The sequence below is a fragment of the Colobus angolensis genome, unplaced genomic scaffold, assembly GCF_000951035.1.
Source record: "Colobus angolensis palliatus isolate OR3802 unplaced genomic scaffold, Cang.pa_1.0 Scaffold60, whole genome shotgun sequence".
Classification (NCBI taxonomy): domain Eukaryota; kingdom Metazoa; phylum Chordata; class Mammalia; order Primates; family Cercopithecidae; genus Colobus; species Colobus angolensis.
This window is the reverse complement of record NW_012119599.1, coordinates 4,068,492-4,081,766: the sequence shown is the minus strand read 5'-3', so window position 1 is coordinate 4,081,766 and position 13,275 is coordinate 4,068,492. Positions and strand designations below refer to the sequence as shown.

The following is a 13,275-nucleotide window of genomic DNA, read 5'->3' as shown; positions in this document are numbered from 1 at the left end:
GCAGCTGTCTGCCTGAGTGCATGCCCCTGCCCAACCCCAGGCCTTGCCTGTGTCTCCCGTTCCTTACTTGGGCCCTCGTTGCATTTGGTGGTGTTGCAGCACTTCAGGAAGTGGAAGGTGTCGTTGTTGTGGAAACCGTTGGAGCCTGGGCAGCCGGGAAGGTAGCCACAGCCGCGGAGGTGGCGGTCATCCTTTGGATGCCCTGTGGGGGCCAGGGGACAGAGGTCAGATGTCAGATTGTGAATGAGGGACTAAGATGGGATTTGCCCGCAATAGCAGGCATTCAACCATTCACTACTTCACCCTTCATCGTAGGACCCTCATTTTATCTAGGACAGTCGTAGATCTTGTTAAAAACTACATATTCCAGCCTCTCTAGGTACAGTCATGTGATGAAGTTCGGACCAATGTGATATAAATAGAAGTGCTTTCTAGGACTTCCAGAAAGGAAAACACTTACAAAAGGAGCAGTGCCCCCTTTTTTGTTCCTTCTTTCCTTCTTCCTCCTTCCTGGAACTTAGATGTGAGACCCGGAGCTCCAGCAGCCATTTTGGACTATGAGGCATTTTGAGAATGGAAGTGATGTGTAAGAAACAAGAAGGTGGCTGGGCATGGTGGCTCACGCTAGCAATCCCAGCACTTTGGGAGGCTGAGGCGGGTGGATCACAAGTGATTTCAAGTTCGAAACCAGTCTGACCAACATGGTGGAACCCTGTCTCTACTAAAAATGCAAAAATTAGCCAGACGTGGTGATGCACATCTGTAATCCCAACTACTTAGGAGGCTGAAACAGGAAAATTGTCTGAACCCAGGAGGCGGAGGTTGCAGCAAGCCGAGATCATGCCATTGCACTCCAGCCTGGGCGACAGAGAGCGAGACTCCATCTCAAAAAAAAAAAAAAAAAAAAGAAACGAGAAGGCATCTGGGTTCTTGGTGACTCTGGAACTTTCCTTGTGGCCCTGGACCTCTTGTGTATGAGAGAACTTAGTCCTTTGCTGACATCCCTGTTACTCTGGGGTTGTTAAGTGCAGTCTTGGGGAGGAGCAGAGCAGGGAGGAGGAGTTGCCAGCAGGTTGGGGCTCACCTTCTTCACCTTCCTGGATCCAGTGGGTCACCACATCCAGGCACTGTTCTTCAGGACTGCGGCATTGCAGGCTCTGGTGCCGGCCCCTCTCACAGCTCATGTCTGATGAGCCACAGGAAATGCATTCAAGGTAACGGCTTCGGGAAAAGGTGACAGCCTGGCCTGTTTGGAAGAGGGGGAGGGGAGTGAGACTCCATGGGGACAGTCCTAGAGCCCCAGCTCTGCAAGGACTCACTGGGCATCAAAACCTCCTTATCCCACCCTGCAGCCAGTTACTGAGCCCTGTCTATTCTGCCTGTTGAATCTTTCTAGAATCCACGCCCTCCTTTCCAGCCCCATGGACCAGTCCAGCTCAGACCTCCTTCAACTCCAGCTACCTCCCTAGTCTCTGGGTTTCCATTCTTGTCACCCCCTACTCACCCCAGTGCAGCATTTCCACATGGCCCTAGAAGTATATTTCTTTCCCGTTTTTTTTTTTTTCCTGAGACAGAGTCTCACTCCATCACCCAGACTGGAACGCAGTGGCGCCATCTTGGCTCACTGCAACCTCCACTCCCTGGGTTCAAGTGATTCTCCTGCCTCAGCCTCCCAAGTAACTGGGACTACAGGCGTGCACCACCACGCTGGGCTAATTTTTGTATTTCTAGTAGAGACAGTAGTAGAGCTGGTCTTGAACTCCTGACCTCAAGTGATCTACCTGCCTCGGCCTTCCAAAGTGCTGGGATTACAGGCATGGGCCACTGCACCCGGGCCCTTAGAAGGGTATTTCTAATACTCATATTTGACCCTGTCTCTTCTCTCCTCAAGACTCTTCCATAGCTCCCTACTGCCCTCAAAATAAAATCTCAGCATGGGATTCAAAGCCCATCAAATCCTGGGGCCTGAGCACCTCTCCTGCCTCGTCTCCCTCCACTACACCCTCAGACTCTACTCCACACTGACTTCCCACAGTCCGCGGCTACACATGTTGCCTGCCATCCAGGCCTTTGCATATGCCGCTGTCTCTGTCTAGAACACCTTTCCTTTGCTCTCTGCCTTCCCTAACTCCTACTCATTCTTCAGGTGTCAGCTCCAATTTCACCTCCTCTGGGAAGCCCTTCCTGATCCACCAGGCTGAAGCAGCTCCCACACACCCCTGGACTCCCGCATCCCATTCTGGGTGGTCACTGTCTGGTGACAGGTATGTCTCCTCTACTGGACTGTGAGCCCCAGGAGGGCAGGGCCAGGGGCTGTCTTGATCACTACTGTGTCCCAGCATCACCTGGCACAGGGCCAGGGACAGATAAGATATTCAATACATATTTGTTAAATGAATGAATGAATGAGGAATTACTTAAAACCCTTCTATTGTTCTCTGTGGTAGCCTGTCTCCAAAATGGCCCCCAATAATCTCTGCTCCCTGGCATTCATGCCCTTAAAGAATAGGGCTGGCTGGGTGCAGCAGCAGCTCATGCCTGTAATCCCAGCACTTTGGGAGGCTGAGGTGGGAGGATTGCTTGAGTCCGGGAGTTTGAGATCAGTCTGGGCAACATAGCAGGACTCTGTCTTTAAATTAAAAAAAAAAAAAAAAGAAAAAAGAATAAGGATGCCCTATGTAGTCAACTGGATATTATGGAAATGATGGTGTGTACCTTCTGTGGCTAGATCATAGAACACATGGCAATTTTTGCCTGGCTCTCTCTCTTGGGTCACCTTTTTAGGGGAAGCAGCAGCCATGTTGTGAGGACACTCAAGTAGCACCATGGGGAAGTTCATGTGGCAGAACTGAGGCCTGTGCCAAAGCCATGGGAGGGGAGCATTCATGTGAGTGAAGCTACCTTAGGAGCCTTCAGATGACTGTAACCCCAGCTGACACCTTGACTGCAGGCTCATGAAGGATCCTAAGCCAGAACCACTTAGCTAAGCTACTCCAGGGTTTTTGACCTTCAGAAACTTTGGGAAATAATGCATGCTTATTTTATTGCTGCAATAGATAATAGATAAGCAATCGATAATACACTACCTAATTGTCCCAGGAATCAAAGACTCACTTGACTGATTCCTGATCACTTTGCCTTTTGCACGAACCTTGTGGTGTTGGCCAACTGGATCCGTTACTTTTCCCTGGAAACACGAGACTCATTCCTCTGCCCAGGCCTTGGCTCACACCATTTCCCATGCTTGGCATGCTCTCCCTGTCCTGACCCAAGACACATCTAAGCTGAGGCCAAGCCAAGTCTTACAAAAGTGAGAGGACCATGTCAGCCAAGGCTCTTGACTGGCAGGCTTGATTCAATTAGGTGAATCATTACATCCAAAGCCCAATCATCCCCCTCAAAGAAAAATAACTACAAGGCCACCCATGTCTTCTCATACAAACTTCCATGAAAATGAAAACACAAATTCTCATCATTGCCAAAATAGCTGTTCACACCTAGAACGCCTTTTCCTTGTGCCCTACTTTCTCTAACTCCTACTCATTTTTCAGCTGTCATCTTCAATTTTACCTCCTCTAGGAAGCCCTCCCTGACCCGTCAGCCTGGAACAGGTACCTGCTCTGAGCTCCCACTGCCCCCTGAATTCCCCATTTCTAGTTCTGCCCACTCTGGGTGGTCACGCACGGGTCTCCTGTGTGAACTCTTTTTATGCCACTCTTCTAAATGCCAATGATCCTCAGGGCTCTTTTCTTTTCTTTTCTTGAGATAGGGTCTTGCTGTGTCCCCAAGGCTGGAGTGCAGTGGCACAATCATGACTCACTGCCACCTCAACCTCCCTGAGCTCAGGTGATTCTCCCATCTCAGCCTACTGAGTAGCTGGGACTATAGGCATGTGCCAGTACACCTGGCTAATTTTTGTATTTTTTGTGGAGACAAGGTCTTGAGATGTTACCCAGGCTAGTCTCGAACTCCTGGACTCAAATGATCCTCTCGCTTCGGCCTCCCAAAGTGCTGGGATTACAGATGTGAGTATCGCACCTGGCCAGGGCTCTGATTTAAGCCCTTTTTATTTCTCACAGTATAGACTCTTTCATGGGGTAAATACTGAAATGACTTCATTTCCATCTATCTGCTCATCACTCACAAATCTCTCTCTAGTCCAGGCTTCTCTCTGAGCTCCAGACCTGTACATGCAACTGTCTCTTCAAGGCCCCATGGCTATACCTCAAACACCTGTCCCAAACAAAACTCCCCATCTTCTCCCACAACTGCTCTTTTTCTTAAAGTCCACACGTCCAAGTCAGCCCCATCCAGTCCCTAGGGTGGAAACCTGGGAGACCCCTTGGTCTTCCACATCTGTGAATCAATCCACATGCTTCTACTGTTCCATCTTCTAGCTCTTTAATCTTTTTGCTCTGCTGTTTCTGACCTCTATCAAGCATAACTGCAGAGTTCTTCGTTTGAGTCACTGTTCTATATTTTCTGTTGGACTCTTAAAAAATGGATTCCTTGGCCGGGTGCGGTGGTTCATGCCTGTAATCCCAGCACTTTGGGAGGCCAAGGCAAGTGGATCACGAGGTCAAGAGATTGAGACCATCCTGGCCAACATGGTGAAACCCTGTCTCTACTAAAACACAAAAATTAGCCAGACATGGTGGCAGGCGCCTGTAGTCCCAGCTACTTAGAAGGCTGAGGCAGGAGAATCGCTTGAACCCAGGAGGTAGAAGTTGCAGTGAGCCAAGTGCTGTTGTACTGCACTCCAGCCTGGCAACAGAGTGAGACTCCATAAAAAAAAAAAAAAAAGGATTCCAGGTGTTAAAATGTACCCACTCTTCTGTTTTCCTGAATATATTGATCGTAGCAATGTTCATGTTTCCTGTCCTATAATCCAATATCTGAATCACTACAATTCTGTTTGGATTTTTCTCTTGGTTTCTGGTCAATTGGTCCTTTTTATTTTCTTCAGGATACCTTGTAAGATTTTGTTGTTGTTGTTGTTGTTTATTTTTTGTTTTGTTTTGTTTTGAGACAGAGTCTTGCCCTCTCGCCTAGGCTTGAGTGCAATGGTGCGATCTTGGCTCACTGCAACCTCCTTATCCCGGGTTCAAGTGATTCTCCTGCCTCAGCCTCCCAAGAAGCTGGTATTACAGGCATGCGCCACCATACTCGGCTAATTATTTTTTTTTTGTATCTTTAGTAGAGAAGGGGTTTCACCCTGTTGGCCAGGCTGGTCTTGAACTTCTGACCTCGGCCTCCCAAAGTGTTGGGATTAGAGGTGTGAGCCACCATGCCCAGCCTGGTTTTTTTTTTTTTTTTTTAAAAGATGGGGTCTTTCCACATTGTCCAGGCTATTGTGCAGTGGCTATTCATAGGCATAATCCTGCTACTGATCAGCACAGGAGTTTTGACCTGCTCCATTTCTGAGCTGGGCTGCTTCAACCCCTCCTTAGACAACCTGGTAGTCCCCTGCTCCTGGGAGATCACCATATTGATGCCAAACTTAGTTCAGACACCCTATTGATATAGCACATTACAGCCCAGAACTCTCAGGCTCGAGTAATCCTTCCAAGTAGTTGGGATTATAGACGCATGCCACCATGCCTCGCTATTTTGTCAACTTTGATCAGATGCCAGACATTATAGATACAAATCTGTCAAGGGCCTAAACGATGTTTTCTTCTTCCACAGAGAGTCACGTTTTCATTCCTGTCAAGTATTGGACCTAGGCTTGTTTAGGGCTCGTCTATTTCACTTTGGCCCTTACCCCTAGGGTGGGGGTGGTCTTAGGGGGAAAGCCTGAGATGCTTACCAAGGCCTCTCCAGCTTGGCAACCTGTGTCCCCAGCATCACATGTCTGCTGGAAGCCTTGTTCGCTTTTGTAGCTTCCCAGTTGCTATTTTTCTCTTCCAAGTTTCTTGGACTCTCACCCTGTGCATGTACAGCTTGCCAATGACTTGAGGGAGACTTGTTTGCAGGTTGGGAACTCCCTTTTCTGTGGTCCCATCCATTCCAGGATTTTAACTCTCATCTTCCAGACATTCTGGCAGCCCCAAACTCCAACCTCCGTCTTCTCAGTCTAGCGACTCTCTTTCTGTCTGGGCTCTATTTCCCTTCCACAGCAGCAGATTGGCAAGTGCACTCCGGGAAAAAGCCAGGTTGTCTGTGGAACCCAAATTCTATGCTTCCCTTATTTCAGAGGTTGTAGTGCCTCAAGTTTCTCCTTTTTCTTTCTTTTTTCTTTTTGAAACGGAGTCTTGCTCTGTCGCCCAGGCTGGAGTGCAGTCATGTGATCTTGGCTCACTGTAACCTCTGCCTCCCCGGTTCAAGCAATTCTTGTGCCTCAGCCACCCAAGTAGCTGGGACTACAGGCATGTGCCACCACACCTGGCTAACTTTTGTATTTTTAGTAGAGATGAGGTTTCGCCATGTTGCCCAGACTGGTTTTGAACTCATGAGCTCAAGCGATTCACCTGCCTTGGTCTCCCAAAGTGCTGGGATTACAGGCATGAGCCACTTCGCCCGGCCAAGTTTCTCCTTTCATTTGCTGCTCTCCAGTGACTTCTAATAATTGTTTATTATTTGTCCACCATTTGCAACTGTCATTGGCAGAAGGGTTGGTCTGATACAAGTGACTCCATCATGACCACAATTGCAGGTCCCCTCCCACATTTAATCTACCACTAAGGCCTGCTTCTAAATAGCTCTTTTTTGGCTTTTGTTGAGACAGGGTTTTTCTCTGCCGCCCAGGCTGGAGTTCAGCGGTGTGATCACTGCAGCCTCCGGCTCCTGGGCTCAAGCAATCCTCCTGCCTCAGCCTTCCAAAGTGCTGGGATTACAGGCGTGTGCCACTGTGCCTAGCCTGAACAGCTCTTAAATGTATCCGCTTCTCTTCCTCTGCATATCTGACACCTTTCTCCACCTGGACAACCTCACCCACTCCCAGGTTGGTTTCCTCTCATCTACTCTTGCTTCCTTTCAATCTATCTTCTGTCCTGAGGTCAGAATAATTTGTTAAAAATATAAAGGAGGGCCAGGTGCGGTGGCTCACGTCTGTAATCCCAGCACTTTGGAAGGCTGAGGCGGGCAGATCACGAGGTCAAGAGTTCAAGACCAGCCTGGCCAACATGGTGAAACCCCATCTCTACTAAAAATACCAAAAAAATTAGTCAGGCATGGTGGCGGGTGCCTATAGTCCCAGCTACTTGTTAGGCTGAGGCAGGAGAATCGCCTGAACCTGGGAGGCAGAGGTTGCAGTGAGCTGAGATCGCACCATTGCCCTCTAGCCTGGGCAAAAACAGAGAAATTCCGTCTCAAAAAAAATAACAATAAATAAATGTGATCATGACATTCACTGTTTAAAACCTTCTGTGATGCCCCAGTGCTCCCAGGACGACGGTCTAGAAGCCCCTGTGTAACATGCTCCTGCCAAGCTTTCCAGCTCATCTCGCCCCACTGTTTCCTTCGTCCAGCCACACTGCTTTTGGCCACCTTTGTATCTGTTGCTCCCTCTGCTGGACTGCTGGAAATCCCTTTCCACTGTCTTTTTTTTTTTTTTTTTTTTAACAGGATATCGCTCTGTCACCCAGGCTGGGGTACAGTAGCGCGATCATAGCTTACTGCAGCCTCCACTAACTGGAATCCTTCTGCCATGGGAGGGGAGCATTCATGTGAGTGAAGCTACCTTAGGAGCCTTCAGATGACTGTAACCCCAGCTGACATCTTGACTGCAGGCTCCTGCCTCAACCTCCCAAGGAGCTGGGATCACAGGCATATGCCATCACGTCTGGCTATTTTGTATTTTTTGTAGAGTCGTGTTGCCAAGGCTGGTCTGGAACTCCTGGGCTAAAGCAATCCTCGCATCTGGGCCTCCCAAAGTGTTGGGATTACAGGCATGAGCCACCACACCCAGCCTCCACTGGCTGTTTAATAGTCTGATTCCTATTCATCCTTCAAGATCCAGCTTAGCTATTGCTTCCCCTAGGAAACCTTCCCTGACCTGAGTCAGGTATCTCCTCTGGGGTCCCACAGCCCCTACTCTTCCCTCATCCCAGTCCTGAACCCTCTGCCTGTGTTTCCCCCTTCCTAGCCCAGACTAATCTATTAGGTTGGTGCAAAAGTAATTGCTGTTTCTGCCGTTGCTTTTAATGGCAAAAGCTGCAATTACTTTTGCATTAACCTAATAACCAGTCACTGTCTGGTGATGGGTCTGTCACCCCTACACACACACACACACACAACACACACACACACACACACACACACACACTGGACTATGAGTCCCATGGAGTCAGGCAGTGTGGGGAAAATAGACACAGTAACAGGCTGATCTCTCTTTCTTTTCCCCACAAGGCAGGGCACAAGGCTGTCTTGGTCCCTGCTGTGTCCCCAGCATCATATAAGTACTGAGTGCAGTTTAACCAACTATTCAAATTGCCACAAGCAGGGTACAATGGCATTATAAATGGGGATGAGGCCGGGCGCAGTGGCTCACGCCTATAATTCCAGCACTTTGGAAGGTTGAGGCGGGCGGATCACCTGAGGTCGGGAGTTCAAGATCAGCTTGACCAACATGGAGAAACCTCGTCTCTACTAAAAGTACAAAATTAGCCGGGCGTGGTGGCGCATGCCTGTAATCCCAGCTACTTGTGAGGATAAGGCAGGAGAATCGCTTGAACCCGGGAGGCGGAGGTTGTGGTGAGCCGAGATTGTGGCATTGCACTCCAGCCTGGGCAACAAGAGTGAAATTCCATCTCAAAAAAAGAAAAAAAAAAGAAAGAAAAGAAAAGAAACAGGGAGGATATAGATATCTCAGTTATTAGATTACTGAATTGACAGCTGGTGCTCCAAGCTCCTGGTGGACCCCGACCACTCCCAACTCTCTCCCCAGGACCCTTCATGTCCCTGTGACCCATCATGGAAAGGGGTAACACCAGGCCCAGCGGAGGACTCCAGGAGTTTGTCGCGGCACTGATCAATATTTTTAAATATTTTCACTATTGTCTCTGATTGAATGTACTACTTAGACCCAAGTATTGGTGCTTTCCTTAAGCGCATCTCACCGAGACAGGAAGCCCGCATCCTCTCTTGTCACTTCCTCAAAACAAACATCTGATTTGGCCCCGCCAACAGAATAGTGTTTGAGGACAGGATGGATGAAAACCAGGCAGAGTCAGGAAGAGTGAAGAACAAAGAAAACCCAGTGCAAACTCAGCCCTCTGCTCACTGCCGTCACCGTGACTAGACTGGCCTTACCCTATTTCCTTCCTCACTAGGTCCAGAAAGAGGAATCTCTTTCACGGATGGATCCATGCACCGTGGACCCATTCCTTCCCCACCCTTCCTCTCCTGTGGGAATTTAGGAGAATTTGACCTTTTCTAAGTCTTTTTCTTAAAATGATCAGAGCCTGAAGCCATGGAATTCGACAAAGGGGCTTATGGATATTTCTTTCTCTCTTTCTCTTTTTCTTTCTTTCTTTCTTTCTTTCTTTCTTTCTTTCTTTTCTTTCAGACAGGGCTTATGTCTCTTTCTCTGTTTCTCTTTCTTTCTCCTTCCTTCCTTTTTCTCTTTCTCTTTCTTTCTTTCTCTTCTTTCTCTTTTTCTTTCTTTCTCCTTCCTTTTTTCTTTCCTTCTTTATGTCCCTTCCTTCCCTTCTCTCTTTCCTTCTCTCTTTCTATCTCTCTTTCTTTATTTCTTCTTTCCTTTCTGACAGGATCTCACTCTGTTGCCCAGGCTGGAGTGCAATGGCATGATCACAGCTCACTACAGCCTTGATCTGCCAGGCTCAAGTAATCCTCCCACCTTAGCCTCCTGAATAGCTAGGACTACAAGTGTGTACCCCTATGTCCGGCTACTTTTTGTTTATTTTTTGCAGAAACTGGATCTCACTATGTTGCCCAGGCTGATCTCGAACTCCTGGCCTCAAGTGATCCTCCCGCCTTGGCCTCCCAAAGTGCTGGGATTACAGGCATGAGCCACCGCACCCGACCTCTCTTTCTTTCTTTCTTTCTTTTCTTTCTTTCTTTCTCTTTCTTTCTTTCTTTCTTTCTTTCTTTCTTTCTTTATCTCTCTCTCTTTCTCTCTCTCTCTCTCTCTCTCTTTCTTTCTTTCTTTCTTTCTTTCTTTCTTTCTTTCTTTCTTTCTTTTCTTTCAGACAGGGCTTATGTCTCTTTCTCTGTTTCTCTTTCTTTCTCCTTCCTTCCTTTTTCTCTTTCTCTTTCTTTCTTTCTCTTCTTTCTTTCTCTCTTCTTTCTCTTTTTCTTTCTTTCTCCTTCCTTTTTTCTTTCCTTCTTTATGTCCCTTCCTTCCCTTCTCTCTTTCCTTCTCTCTTTCTATCTCTCTTTCTTTATTTCTTCTTTCCTTTCTGACAGGATCTCACTCTGTTGCCCAGGCTGGAGTGCAATGGCATGATCACAGCTCACTACAGCCTTGATCTGCCAGGCTCAAGTAATCCTCCCACCTCAGCCTCCTGAATAGCTAGGACTACAAGTGTGTACCCCTATGTCCGGCTACTTTTTGTTTATTTTTTGCAGAAACTGGATCTCACTATGTTGCCCAGGGTGGTCTTAAACTCCTGGGCTCAAGCAGTTCTCCCGCCTTGGTCTCCCAAAGTGCTTGGATTACAGGCATAAGCCACCACATCCAGCCTGTTATGGACATTTCTTCACATTTTTTTTTTTCACTGCCCAAGCCAGAGACCATCGATTGCAGAGGATTCTCCCAGCCTACTATGGGCCATTTAATCCTCCCCTCTTTTGACTTCTCTTAAGAACATCAAGTCTTTGCTTGAATCCTGGTCCCTCAGCATCTATTGCTTGGACCATCTCCCATCCCAATGGATTGGGTAGGACCATCTCCTGCCCAGTCAGATGAACAAACATCACTGAGACATCTCATCTATGTCTCATGCACGCGTGTGAGCTTGTTAAGGGTAAGTTATACCTAACAACCATACATACAAACATGCAGGATGGGGATTGGGTTAAGGATGAAAGTAATCGTGTCATTGGGGTGGAGATTTGGATAGTCTGAGATAAGGATGGGGTTGATTTGGGGATGGGGCTGGAACTGTGTTTGGAACAGGGCTGAGTTTAAGTTGGGAACAGTGTTGGGGTAGCATGAAGTTGGGGATAGGATTGGAGGTGAAGCTGGGTTGAGGTTGGATATTGGGTCAAGAATGGGTTGGGGATAGGGCTGAGCTAGAGATGGGTTGGGTTGGGGTTGGGACTTGGATAAGGCATGGAGTTGGGGTTCGGCTGATGTAAAGTTAAGAGTAGGATTGGGATGATGATGAGGTTGAGCTGGGGATGGCTTGGGGTTGGGGATGGCAAGGGCTGCCGTACTCACCAGAGTTGCCCTGGTTGCACAAGTCTAACCCACACACGACCTCGGTAAGGCTGGTGATCTTCAAGCCAGTCCGATAGCTCATGGTCCTGTTGGTCTTCTCTGAGTGGGTACAGCTTTTCTCCACCAGCTCCAGCTCTTCCCCTTCTGCAAGGAGGGGATCTTCATTACCACAGAGGCTCCTCTCAGCCCAACCAGTCTCTGACAGTCCTGGTCTCAAGGTCACCCGCTCCCAGGGCTGATTTTTGCTAGGCCTCTTTACTTGTTTGAGTCCAACTCTGTCTTTTTCTAGAGTTAACTTTGACTCTACCCCCATTCCAACAAGGAGCCTGCTCTATTCTATTTTAATTAATTATTATTTTTTTCCCGGGAGACAGGGTCTTGCTCTGTCACCCAGGCTGGAGTGCAGTAGCAAGATCTCAGCTCACTACAACCTCTGCCTCATAGATTCAGGCGATTCTCCTGCCTCAGCCTCCCAAGCAGCTGGGACTACAGGCACATGCCATCACACTTGGCTAATAATTAATGTTTTAAGAGACAAGGTATCGGCCGGGCGCGGTGGCTCAAGCCTGTAATCCCAGCACTTTGGGAGGCCGAGACGGGCGGATCACGAGGTCCGGAGATCGAGACCATCCTGGCTAACACAGTGAAACCCCGTCTCTACTAAAAAAAAATACAAAAAACTAGCCGGGCGAGGTGGCGGGCGCCTGTAGTCCCAGCTACTCGGGAGGCTGAGGCAGGAGAATGGCGTAAACCCGGGAGGCGGAGCTTGCAGTGAGCTGAGATCCGGCCACTGTACTCCAGCCTGGGCGACAGAGCCAGACTCCGTCTCAAAAAATAAAAATAAAAAATAAAAAATAAGAGACAAGGTATCGGCCGAGTGTGGTAGCTCACGCCTGTAATCCCAGCACTGGGAGGCCAAGGCTGGCAGATCACGAGGTCAGGAGATCGAGATCATCCTGGCTAACACGGTGAAACCCCGTCTTTACCAAAAATGCAAAAAACACCAGGTGTGGTGGCGGGCGCCTGTAGTCCCAGCTACTCGGGAGGCTGAAACAGGAGAATCACTTGAACACAGCGGGCAGAGGTTGCAGTGAGCTGAGACTGCACCACCGCACTCCAGTCTGGGTGACAGATTGAGACTCCATCTCAAAAAAAAAAAAAAAAAAAGAAAAGAAAAAAAAAAGAGACAGGGTATCACTCTGTCACTCAGGCTGGAGTGCAGTGGTGCAATCATAGCTCACTGCAACCTTGACTTCCCAGGCTCAAGCAATCCTGCCTCCTCAGCCTTGCGACTAGCTGGGACCACAGGCTTACATCACCACGTTCTGCTAATTTTTAAATTTCTTATAGACATAGCATCTCACTATGTTGCCCAGGCTGATCTCGAACTCCTGGCCTCAAGTGATCCTCCCACCTTGGCCTCCCAAAGTGCTGGAATTACAGGTGTGAGCCACTGTGCCCCACTCCTGCTCTTGTAGTGACAGCACTACCACTGGGACTTATCTGGATCCATCTGTCCCTCCCCCACACCCTCAGCTTAGTGATCTCTGTAGTGAGATGCCTCTAATAGAACTTTATTTTATTTATTTTTGTATTTATGTACTTATTTTTTAGAAACAGGTCTCTGTTGTCCCAGCTGGGGCAATCATAGTTCACTGCAACCTCGAATTTCTGGGTTCAAAGAATCCTTCTGCCTTAGCCTTCCAAGTAGCTAGGGGTACAAATGTGAGCCACCATGCTTGGTTTCATATACTATTGTTTCATGTGTTCTTAAAGCTTATATAAAAACGTATCACATTCTGCAACATTTTTTTACCTCTCAATCTTAGGTTTCTAAGATGTGTCCACATTGGTATCTGCAGCTCTATTTCCTTCTTTAAACTGTGGTAGAGTGCTCCATTATGTAATTTTTTTTTTTTTTTTTTTTTTTT

General features: G+C 48.0%; 1 protein-coding gene across 6 annotated transcripts in view; it reads right to left on the bottom strand.

The window, feature by feature from the left end:
• PLAUR (plasminogen activator, urokinase receptor) overlaps window positions 1–13,275 on the bottom strand; it is a 37,169-nt gene that overhangs the window by 8,907 nt on the left and 14,987 nt on the right. For 5 of the 6 annotated variants that reach the window (XM_011963106.1, XM_011963110.1, XM_011963109.1 and 2 more), the window contains 3 exons: window positions 11,345–11,488; window positions 1,085–1,246; window positions 68–202 (listed from right to left, as the gene is read on the bottom strand). In XM_011963106.1, the coding sequence (XP_011818496.1) occupies window positions 68–202; window positions 1,085–1,246; window positions 11,345–11,488 (441 nt within the window). The remainder of the gene's footprint in view (window positions 1–67; window positions 203–1,084; window positions 1,247–11,344; window positions 11,489–13,275) is intronic. The other variant, XM_011963108.1, reaches the window with a different exon arrangement.